This window comes from Ahaetulla prasina, chromosome 5, assembly GCF_028640845.1.
Source record: "Ahaetulla prasina isolate Xishuangbanna chromosome 5, ASM2864084v1, whole genome shotgun sequence".
Lineage (NCBI taxonomy): Eukaryota > Metazoa > Chordata > Lepidosauria > Squamata > Colubridae > Ahaetulla > Ahaetulla prasina.
The window spans coordinates 4,255,338-4,267,535 of NC_080543.1; the positions used below are offsets into that span (position 1 = coordinate 4,255,338).

The following is a 12,198-nucleotide window of genomic DNA, read 5'->3' on the forward strand; positions in this document are numbered from 1 at the left end:
AATTCAACCTTGAGCTATAAATATTCTCTGGGAAATTCGGGGGTTTGAAATCCCCATGTCTTAAAGTAGCTAAGATTGAGAAAAACTGGTTTAGGAGGTCCATGAGAGGTGTTCTGACCTAGGCTTCCCCAGCAGCATGAAGCCGAGTCCTCGTCCCGATAAACCTCTTTTATTTAATTTACAGTGAATTCCTCTCCAGCAAAGTCTTTCCTCTCCCACAGTCTTTCAAGATCGTTCACAATTACTGACCTTTATCAGGCTTGGAGAGTGGCCAGGCCGATATCCTTCAGAGACCGCAATACTTGGCAAGGATGCAGGAATGAACTAATTATCTCCTGCAAACTCCACTCCCCTTTCGCTCCTCTTTTATTCCCTTCATCGTCTACCTGTGGCCTTACTCCCAAGCTGACCCTTGTTCTTTAGCTGTTCCCTTCATCTAGCAACTCTGCGCATGGGTACACTGGGAACAGGCTCCAGCTGTTCTTCTGCCTCATTGATGTCTGACTTTGTGTTCTGTCCTCCCTCGCCTCCGTCTGAATGATGGCTTAATTAGCCATCACTATCAGCTCTGGCAGCAGAATAGCATCTGCCAAGAGTCTCTGTTATCTTCCACGATGCTGGTGAATCACTCAGAAACAAACTTCAGCTCTTAATCAGTGCATTTGCCTGTTACAAAGAGACACAGCAGCTCTCGCTGCCTTTTATATCCTGTGGGGTGTGGCTCCATGACTCAGTACTTCCTAGGCCTGCCCCACGCTTGCTTCTGTTGTTCCCTCCTCTCCTGCCTACGAAACCTAGGGTCCAGCCAGGTCTGATTACCGTCAGCTGGGTATGCAGGTGTGGCCTGGGGGGGGGGGGAAGAGTCAGGAGACGGAGGCCTCGTTATCTCTTCCACCTGGCCTGCTTCTGGCTCCTGGAGCTGAGCCAGGGAAGCGGGTGCTCCCGAGGTAAGTCCTGACGGCCCTTCCCCCTCACTGTCCAAGTCACTTTCTGGCAGCAGGCCCGGCTCGGGGGGGGGGCGCAGACACAACACTCTGAAGGCAGCTGATAACTGTCAGACAGCCCTGGCCCCCTCTCTGCCTCCGATGCAGAGGCCTCATCAGAGCCTTCCCCAGACTCCAGGACAGGCCCATGTTCCTCCCCAACCTCCTCACTGTCCGAATCTGTTGCCAGCTCTGCTGGCCACTGGCGGGCCACAACAAGAGGTATTCCCCCACCACTCTCCTCTCAGAGAGGGGTTTGTGAAAAAAAAGGGGATATTTGTTGCTCCTGACCCCAGCATCTGCTCTTCAAGGTAGCCAACTGAACGGCAGTGTTGTGTCTTGCCTGCTCCCACCGCAGCCGGGGTCTTCTTATCTGCTTCCGAACGCTGAGGAATGTCCTAGTATGCCTCCCGGCCCCAGCCCTGGCTCCATGCCCAGACAGGCTGAGAAGGAGGGGGCACCTCCCGGCCCCAGCCCTGGCTCCATGCCCAGACAGGCTGCGGAGGAGGGAGCACCTCCCGGCCCCAGCCCTGGCTCCATGCCCAGGCAAACAGAGCAACTAGACCCCTCCCCCTCCCCCACAGCATGTGAGCCTGAGGGAGGTCAATTACCAACAGCTGCCGACTGGAGTGACCCTCACTTCAGAAGAATTGATAGGCGTCAGCGTCAGAAGGAAGGGAGGGGCAGGCCTGGATAAGTGCTGAGTCATGGAGCCACACCCCATGGCCTATATAAAGGATCTGCTTTCTGGCAGTCTCTGAGTCAGGCAAAGTCGAACATATCTTGCTGAAGTCACTTTCTGGTCTCCTGCCTGCCTTGAGGACTTTGCTAGGACTTTGGCAGAGCTGCAGAGGCACGCCTGATTCGGATTTCCCTGATCCGGCCGTCAGCGGAGGAGTGGGACACGACAGGCAGGGCTCCTTCCTCACTTCTTAAATGCAACTCAAGTTGGTCGCATCCTCACCTTCACTTCGAAGAAAGCCGATCCAAATGTAGGCCACCGGAATATAATCTTGAGGAAAGCCAGCTTCGCCTCTTCCCTCGTTTTGCCTGCGTGTTTATTGAAATAGGCCACGATGGACTGCAAGAGAGAGCAGAGTTGAGCATCGCAATCTGTGATGACCCGGGACAAGGCACGAAGTTCACACACAACCAGCTGAGAGTTCAAATTCCCCTTTAATGCACCAAATTTGCCTCCAAACCAGAGGTACAAACCTATCCGGCTCGGACGAACCGGTAGCGGCAGCTGTGGGAGGCTCCGCCCACCCATGCGGATGTCATGATGTCACTTTTTTGCAACGATTTTAAGCCCCTGCGCATGCGCAGAAGGCTTTGCACACTGTTGTGAGCCAGGCCCCAGTAGGTAGTAGGAAAACTCAGTCAGTGTAAAAGCAAACAAACTTTATTTGAACAGCTGAGAATTACTTCATTCTCAGCGTAGTCCAACTAAATTAAAGCAAATTCCTCCCAACACAAATTCCTCAGTCCTATCGCAAACCTTGGTCCAATTAGACAAACTGCCAAAGGCCTTTCCTGACAAAAGTTCAGAAGACACAGATACAAAACAAATACAAGACGAAGCTATCAACATTGTTTTCTGGCAAAGAGCCCAAACACCGTTGCTGGTCTTTTAAGCCTTATGGGAGGGGTCAATCATTCTCTTGGCCTTACTCCCGAGTCGTCCTTTCTGCTTGAGCTGCTCTTGCCTTCTGGCAGCTCTTCTCATGCGTGCATTAGGAACAGGCTCCTCCTGTTCCTCTGCATCACTACTGTCAGCCTCTGGAGGCTCTGGAGTCCGCACATCACTCCCCGATAGCCCTGGTCCCACCTCTGCCTCTGATGCAGAGCTCTCATCCGGGCCTTCCCTCGCCCCCAGGACTGGCCCACGCTCTTCCACAGCCTCATCGCTGTCCGACTCCGTTGTCAGCTCCACAGCCTGCTGGCGGACCACAACACACATGCACGGATGACCGGGCATGCCCATTTGCGAACCGGTAGGGAAGGTAAGGGAATTTCCCACATTCCCATACTCCCACATTCTTGGCAAGTCCCACTCTCTCTCTCTCTCTCTCTCTCACTCACACACAGAGTAGCCTCTGGCTGCGCCCAGTCCAGCAAAACAAGAGAACAGGGAAAGGAGTCCATGAAACAAGGAACAAACACGGAATCCACCAAGTAAGGAACAAGGTACTAACTCCACAAAATCAGGAACATGGCCCTGAGTCCACCAGGTAAGGAAGAAGCAAGCAGTCCTACAAACTCCAAATGTCCGTACCGACACACCAAGCTTTACAAATTCAGCGTTTGTTCCCGACAAACGCCCCCTCCCACAGCAGCTCCTTAAATCTCAGTCCCCAAGTGTGCCTTTTGAAGAGAGGCAGGGCATTGTCCTCCTGAGCTGTCGGGTCGGCCTGCACTGTTCCCGCCTTCTCTCCACACTCCATGCTCGGGGATCAGGAGGGGGCGGTCTTTGCTCATCGCCTGAGCTCCTTCGCTCCTCATGTCCACTGCTTGCCCTCTCTTCCCCCCTCTTTCGGTCATCCTGCCCCTGTTCCTCCCTGTGTCAGGGTTCCAAGGAACACCCCCAATGAAATAAAGCTCTGAGGCTTGAGGTTCCTCAAAATTCCGAATTTATTAGAGATGTCATGTTGGCACAGCTGGGAAAACCCGAATCTGAAAGCTTCCAGGTTTTCCACACCCAGTTGGCAGTTCACAGCCCTGCCCCACACCCACAAGTTCATCACATTGTCCAATCAACTCTTCACACTCAACTGGATACAATCTTCAGGCAGTCTCCATCAGACGCAGGCAAAAGCCCTTGAATACGGAATGTTGTTATGACTAACTTTCTACCGCTCCAACAACAACCCCCTCCCAACTTCCCCAGCTAAAATATGTGGCAGCTAAGAAGCAAAAAAAAAATTGCCTTCCAAAACTGACATCCTGCTAACAAGCCGTCCCAATCCTGAAGGGCCCTGGGCTGACTCGGCCTGCTCCTCCCCACATTCCTCCGAAGCAAACAAAGGGGATCACGTGACCCCCCCCAAAAGATACTGCAACCATCATAAATATGAGTCAGCTGCCGAGGGTCTTAATTTTGATCGCATGACCCTGGGGAGGCTGAAAGGGTTGCTAAGCGTAAAAAACAGTCAATGTTCTGTCTCCTTCCCCACTTCAGACCCACGAGCTGGCCTTCAGGCAGTGGATTCACGGCTCTTATCAGTCCTGGCAGAGAAATCGCAGCTGCCTGCCAAAGTTCAAACAAATGACTCACACAGCAAGACTTTCAGCTCTTTTTGAAACGGTTCAGCTAAACTTTTGCTTCCCGTGGAGTGAGAGCAGTCCCAAAGCTCCTTATATATCCTGTGGGGTGGGGCTCGTGCCCCACCCTTCCTTTTGATGACGTCGCCTCTCTAATCTTCTGAAGCGCCGGTCAAGCCAAGCTTGATTATTATTATTATCAGCTGGGTCTGAAGGCGTAGCCTGGGGAAGGGAGGAATCAGGGGATGACGGCCTCATTACGTCCTCCGACTGGTCTGGTTCTGGCTCCTGGAGCCGAGCCAAAGGAATCGGTGCTCCCGAGATAAGCCTTACCGGCCCTTCCCCCTCACTCTCGGAGTCACTGTCGGGCATGGGGCCAGGTTCGGGGGCTGGAGTCACAACACCTAACTCACTTTTTCCAGTGCAACTTCACTAAATGAACTGTCGTAAGTCGAGGTCTAGCTGTAGGCAGATAGACAGAGATGGAAGCAGACAATTCCTGGAGCAAGACTTACCCTCTTCCAGTCATCCGGCGACAGCTGTCGAATAAGAGGTTCGGGTACCAAGTCCTTGAGCAGTTTCGGGATATTTGGAAAACAGGATTTATCATCTTCAAATTTCACCCTGTAGATCAGGGCTCCAAGCTGTAGGACTTCTTCCCGGGTGCATTTATGGTAGCCCCGAAGATATTTCGGTAATTCCTGTGTCACAAAGGAAGTCAGATAGTGGTGAGAAAAACATTCGGCATCATCTCGAAAGCATGAGTTCCTTGGCAGTCTCTGAACTTGAATCTTTTCTTGGAGACGTTTCGTGACTCAACTAGGGAATGTTATCAATGCTAGAGGGAAGTGGGGAGGGGAGTTTGCTCTCGGTTTATATACTAGTGGCCTGCTCTGTCAGCGTTAGTGGGAGGGATTTTGGAGGTTCCTTGCTTGAGCTGTTGCTCTTGGTGCTCTCTGAACTTGGTTGGTTTTTTTTGCAGGCATTTTATGGCCAAACTAGGTAACATCATCAGTACTAGAAGGGAGAGGAGGAGGAGGAGGAGGAGGAGGAGGAGGAGGAGGAGGAGGAGGAGGAGGAGGAGGAGGAGGAGGAAACAAGAAAACAACCAAGCTTGGAAACATGGGAAACAATATGGGTTAGAAATGTTAAATTTACGCAAGCTCAAAACTTGAGAGGAAATTTTTATAAAATGTTTTATAGATGGCACCTGGATCCCAAAAAATTGGCGTGTATGTATCCGAATTTGCAAGCTAAATGTTGGAGATGTGATTGTGATGATGCTACTTATTATCATATATGGTGGACTTGTAAAAAAATCAAAGCATTTTGGATTAAAATTTGGTGGATTATGCAAAATATTTTGAAGAAGAAGATCAAATTTACCCCACAATTGTTTTTATTGGGTATAACTACGGACTGTACATCAATAGAGACTAAATTAATTTTAAACTTAATATCAGCAGCCAGACTCCTGGTGGCACAATACTGGAAGAAGAAACATCTGCCTACTATTGAAAAGTGGACACTAAAAGTAACGAACTTAGCAGAAATGGCAAAAATTGCAGCATATCTGAAAGACTATTCACAAGAAAGATATATAATGGAATGGAAAAGATGGATAGAATATATTCAAAACAAATATCAGACTAAAAAGTATCAAATAGCATATGAATGACCAGAAAGTAATAATTGTATTTGTATACAGTATTCTTTTTTTCTTTTTTCTTCTTTTATATGAAATAAGGGAGTTATGGTTCTAGGGGAGGGATGGGAGTTTATGAATAATTAGCATATTTTAGCTTATGATTGGTAAATGCTATACCCTGTATTTGCTCTGGAAAGGGGGTTGGGTGAAGGGGGGGGAGGAGAAGGAGGCTAAACATATTTATTCATTCAAGCGGGACTGGCATAATAGTGTTGAATTTTAATTGGGTTTTCTTAATATTTTAAAATTTTAAATCTAAATTTTAATTATCAGCCTTTATAATCTGCTATGTTTTAATGTTGTTTTAATTGTATATATCTTGTTTTTTATTTTTGGCTGTACACCGCCCTGAGTCCTTTGGGAGAAGGGCGGTATAAAAATTTAATAAATAATAATAATAATTATTATTATTATTTGTTAAAATTGTGGTAAAACATTTTAATAAAAAAAAAAGAAAACAACCAAAGCTCAGAGAGCGCCAAGGACCCCAAAGTTCTCCTCCTCCTCCTCCTCCTCCCTCCCCCATCTAGTACTGATGATATTTCCTAGTTGGGTAATGAAATGTTAGCAAGGAAACCATCAAGTTCAGAGAGCACGAAGGACCCCACAGTCCTCCTCCTCCTCCTCCTCTTCTACCTTCTCCTCTTCCCCTGCCTTCCTCCTCCTCTTCCTCCTCCTCCTCCTCCTCCTCTTCCCCTTCCTCCTCCTCTTCCTCCTCCTCCTCCACCAGCTGGGTAATGGAACATCTTCAAGAAAACAACAAAAGCTCAGAGAGTAAATAATTAATGCTTCTTCAAACCTTCAAGGGTTTGAAACGCAAAGTGATATTTCTCCTAACATTTGAGAAGAAGACAATGTTCTCCTCGCCATCCTTAGCTCCTATCGTCCAAGATGCTCAAAAAGGACAACCCAGGGGCGGCCCTTCAGGTTGTGAATCGTTCTTCTCCACCCTCTCCTGCTCCAGGATCAGCAGGAATGAATGATGAACTCTTGCAGATTCGGGACGTACCTGATAATAATGGAAAATCGAGTCCGCCATGGAATCCTTCCCAGGCATGGTGTTGGTCCACAGCTTTTTCATGAAAAACACTTGGTAGGTGAGAGAAGGCACCAGCCCTGCGAAGCAAAATCAGGAACAACATCCAAAGTTGGTTGTACATTGCGGGTCAACCCCTGGTTAAAACAGTGCCTTAAATTCAACCTTGACATGTTTAAGACGCATGAACTTCAACTCCCAGAATTCCCTAGCCAGCAATTCTGGGAGTTGGGAGTCCACGCATCTTAACATGCCAAGGTTTAGAACAGCGGTTCTCAACCTGTGGGTCGCGACCCCGTTGGGGGTCGAATGACGATTTGCCAGGGGTCACCTAAGACCATTGGAATATGGGAAGTATACTTGCGAGTCGAAGAATCGCGCTCCAGTGGTTGACTCCACAAGCCAGCTGCAGGCTCTTCAAATCGCTAGCCGGATTCGGCTTCAGGCGCGATGAATTAAAAAAGAGAGAAATCTTTGCTCTGATGTCTCCCTCTCAAGCCAGCTGCAATCACTCCCAATCGCTAGCCTAATCTGGCTTCAGGCGCGATAAACTTAATAGGGGAGGAGTCTCCGCTTTAATGCCTCCGTCCTCAAGGCAATCTCAAGCAGTTCAGATCGCTAGCCAATACGGCTTCAATAAATTCAAAACGAAAATAATTTTACGGTTGGGGTCACCACATCGTGTGGAATTGCATTAAAGGGGTCGCAGCACTATAAAGGTTGAGAACCACTGGTTTAGAAGCACTGATCTGCAGTTAGAGGTTGGGGATGCAATTCAGACTCCTGACTGCAGGGGCCGCTGCAGAAAACCATCTGCTAATGTCAGGGGTGAAATGCAACGTTTTTTGCTACCGGTTCTGTGGGCGTGGCTTGGTGGGCGTGGCTTGGTGGGAGGTGTCATGAGACTGGGTGGACGTAGCCAACTTTTTTTTTTACTTTTTAAAGCATTTTTTACTACCTATTCGCTCGAATTGGTAGTAAAAAAAATGCTTTTAAAAAGTTTTTAAAAGGTTCCGACGATCACAGCTGTGCCGCACAATCGTCAGAATCTTTTTAAAACTTTTTAAAAACATTTTTTGATTACCGGTTCGGGCGAATAGATAGTAAAAAATGCTTTAAAAAGTTAAAAAAAAAAAGGTTCCGACGATCGCGCTGCAGAGCTGTGATCGTCAGAATCTTTTTTTTTATTTTTTAAAGCATTTTTTTTACTACCGGTTCGCCCGAATCGGTAGTTTTTATCACTACCGCTTTACCCGAACCAGAGCGAACCGGTAGCATTTCACCTCTGGCTAATGTGCATATATTAGCTGGGGAATTCTGGGAGTTGAAGTCTTAATACGCCAAAGTTTAGAAGCACTGATCTACAGTTAGAGGTTGAAGATGCAATTCAGAGTCCTGACTGCAGGGGGTGCTGCAGAAAGCCATCTGCTAATGTGCATAGGCTGGCTGGGGAATTCTGGGAGTTGAAGTCCACACATTTTAAACGAGTTTAAACAAGTAGTCCTCGAGTTATGACCGTAAGGGAGCCTGGCCATCAGGCTCATAAATCATGATGTTTGTAAATCGGGTCACCTATGATCTGATTTTATGACCTTTTTTGTGGTGGTCATTCAAGGACGGCTTCAGGCACAAAGGAACCTAAGCGGTCGCTAAGTGAATGCTACTGTTGTTAAGCCAGTGAATTGTTCACGATGGGCCAATTTTGTCCAAAACTGGAAGTAAATGCTAATTTTTGCCAAAATCATGATAAAATGTGACCATATGACTACAGGATCCTGAAAACAGACATATATTTAGGCAGGTTGCCAAGCATCCGAAGTACAGCCATGTGACCATGTTGGGAGGTGGCCATCAGAAGTTCGAATTCGGGTCATAATGAGGTCTGTTGTAACTTCAAACGGCCACTAAGCAAACAGTCGTACATTGAGAACTTCCTTTTCTAATCACTTTTTGAAATTGGTTGTTAACTGCTTTTCAAATAGTCCTTGACGTACGATGTACGACCATAATGGAGGCCAGAATTTAGGTTGCTAAGTGAGGAAATCGTTGTTGTTTTTTAATTGAAAAAGTTTTAACAAACAAAAACATTTTCCCCCCTTTCCCCGGAAAACCCCCTTCTTCCCCCGGCTTCCCAGGTCAATCACAAGATATTGTTATACATAAACCAAACATAGAATAACATTTTTCCTTCTAATCCAATTAACCTCATCCAAATCTTTTCATTTCCTAACACCCCCCCATTATATAAAATAATACATCCTAATTATTCAAAGGCAATCTGATATCTCTTAATCTGATATCTGTTTTGTAAATAATCAATCCATTTTTTCCATTCAATTAAATATCTTTCCTGCACATTGTCTTTCAAAAAGGCTGAGATTTTAGCCATCTCAGCCAAGTTAGTAACTTTCAATATCCATTCTTCTATTGTAGGTAACTCTTTTTTCTTCCAATATTGTCCAATCAACAGCCTTGCTGCTGTTATTAAGTTCAAAATCAATTTAATCTCAGTCACTGTACAATCCGTTATAATTCCCAAAAGGAAAAATTGCGGTAGGAACTTTATCTTCTTCTTCAGGACATTTTGAATAATCCACCAAATTCTTATCCAAAAGGCCTTGATTTTTTTACAAGTCCACCAAATATGAAAATATGTAGCGTCATCACAGTCACATCCCCAACATTTCGCTTGGATATCAGGATACATACATGATAATTTTTTAGGATCTAAGTGCCATCTATAAAACATCTTATAAAAATTTTCCCTTAGATTCTGTGCTTGTGTAAACTTAACATTTCTAACCCAGATTTTCTCCCATTTTACCAACATTATTGGTTCATGAATATTCTGTGCCCATTTTATCATACAGTCCTTTACCAAAGTGAGGAATTTGTTAAGTGAGGTTTGCTCCGTTTTATGACTTTTCTTGCCACATTTGTTAAGTGATTCAAAGCAGTTGTTAAATTAGTGATACAGCTGTTAAGTGAATCTGGTTTCCCCATTGACTTTGCTTGTCAGAAAGTCGCCAAATATGATCACATGACTCTGGGACATTGCGACCGTCATAACTATGAACCAGTCATAAATCACGTGACCACGGGGATGCTGCAACAGTCGTAAGTGTGAAAAACGGTCAAAACTCACTTTTTTCAGGGCCATTGTAACTTCAAACGGTCACTAAATGAACCGTTGTAAGTCGAGGACTACTTGTATTAGGAACTTTCAGATCAACAAGTCTGAAAATATCCAGGGAGTTTCTTTCAATCTTTTACAAATTTAAGGACTTAAGCAGGAATTTTTTTTTGTTTTGAGTAAATCTTTAATTTCGGAAGGTTACAAACGGACAATGGGTTCAGATGGTTTTGAGATGAGAATTCTGGAATTATTTATAAAAATCCTTCCGGTGGGAAAATGCTTTTGTTTTGAATTCACTTAAAAAAAAAAACCTGACAAGTTGCAATTTTGAAAGTTGGCCACTAGAGGGAACGAAAAGGAAGTAAAGATTTATGTATTGAAGTCACGAAGGGCAAGGATGGTCGCAACACCCACAAAAATTTACCATCTTTTGCCGGTCTCGCTTTCTTGATCCAGTCGGTCAGATGTCTGACGAAGTCAAAGAAGAAGTCACCTTCCGGGACACTGATAACCTAGAAGAAGGCAAGCAGTGTCTCTCAATTTTGGAGCCTTTTCAGATGTGCATGCTGGCTGGGGAATTCTGGGAGTTGAAGTCCACCCATCTTAAAGGGGCCAGGGCTAAGAAACACTGCATGAAATGAAAGGAAATGAACTACAGAGATGCCATCTCATTTGGCAAGGATACCCGCAGCAACGGGCACCTCGCACGCCCCTTTCAAGACGACGCTCAGCTGAGGATCTGTGCCAAAGTTACGTCCGCCGGGAGAAGGCGCCAACTCTGCCCTGTCTGAAGAGACTGTGACTAACTGGATGCTCTGCGTCGAACTTAGCGAACTGGAAAGTGGCTCTCCTCGCTACTTTATTTTTCATATCTAGGATCCTCTTCGAAGCTGAGGAAGAAGAGGCAATACTGCTGGTAGGTGCTCTTTCTAGCTGGAATATGTCTACTAAAGGTGCTGGCTGGGGAGTTCTGGGAGTTGAAGTCCACCAGGCTTAAAGTTGCTAAGGTTGGAGAGCCCTGCTTTGGAGAATTCTTTGTGGCAGCCCCTCAAATATTGGAAGACTGCTATCGGGTCACCCCTAGTCCTTCTTTTCATCAGACTAGACAGACCTAATTTTTTTTTTAATTTAATTTTGTCACAACAGTATACACAAACATTGTCATAAGTAAAGAAACATATCATGAAGAAAATATATATATATATAAGTAAAGAGTATGCATCAGCTATATTAATTTGATATAATGAAGGGAACAATAGGACAGGAACGGTAGGCACTTTTGTGCTCTTATGCACGCCCCTTATAGCCCTCTTAGGAATGGGGTGAGGTCAGTAGTAGACAGTTTTTGGTTGAAGATTTTGTGATTTTGAGTAGAGACTTTGGAGTCAGGTAATGAGTTCCAAGCATTAACAACTCTGTTGCAGAAGTCATATTTTCTGCAATCAAGTTTGAAGCGGCTGACATTAAGCTTGAATCTGTATTTTGCTCTTGTAATATAATTGTAATAATTGTAATAATTGTAATTCCTGCAACCGTTCTTCATACATTTTAGAGTTCCAGTATTAACGAACAGGGCTGGGGAAGCTTCCGTTAATATACTGGCCTAAAATTTTATTGGGTTAAAATTTTATTGGGTTATTTATATTTTAATATTTTAATTCGTTTTAAATCTGGCCATTTTATAATATGCTTGTTTTAATTTCTTTTAATATTGATATTGTGATTTTTTACTTGGCTGTACACCGCCCTGAGTCCTTCGGGAGAAGGGCGGTATAAAAATTGAATAAAATAAAATAAATAAAATAAATAAATACCAAATAAAGTCCGGCCAGCAATGAGTTGTAAACTCACCTTGTCCGAAATCTTAATAAAAAGGCTAAATCCTTCCGATGATTTTAAGAGAAGCCGTTTGGAAATGCTTTGACAAAAGTCCTTGGCTTTAGTGCCCGATTCCACTTCAAATGCCTGGTGAGACAAGAAAGAAGAAAAAAATAACCTGGTTTCATACAAGCTGAATTCACCTCATGGGCCAAAGCAGGGTTTAATTGTGGTTTACTCAAATACAAATCAGCTT

The 12,198-nt window shown here is 45.1% G+C and overlaps 1 protein-coding gene across 1 annotated transcript in view; it reads right to left on the minus strand.

Annotated features, from left to right (window-relative positions):
- Nucleotides 1-12,198, minus strand: part of MYO7A (myosin VIIA) — a 139,980-nt gene that overhangs the window by 14,014 nt on the left and 113,768 nt on the right. Inside the window, exons 41-45 of the mRNA XM_058185114.1 lie at nucleotides 11,976-12,089; nucleotides 10,549-10,636; nucleotides 6,962-7,068; nucleotides 4,760-4,945; nucleotides 1,948-2,064 (exon numbers count right to left, since the gene is read on the minus strand). Coding sequence (XP_058041097.1) covers nucleotides 1,948-2,064; nucleotides 4,760-4,945; nucleotides 6,962-7,068; nucleotides 10,549-10,636; nucleotides 11,976-12,089 — 612 coding nt within the window. The remainder of the gene's footprint in view (nucleotides 1-1,947; nucleotides 2,065-4,759; nucleotides 4,946-6,961; nucleotides 7,069-10,548; nucleotides 10,637-11,975; nucleotides 12,090-12,198) is intronic.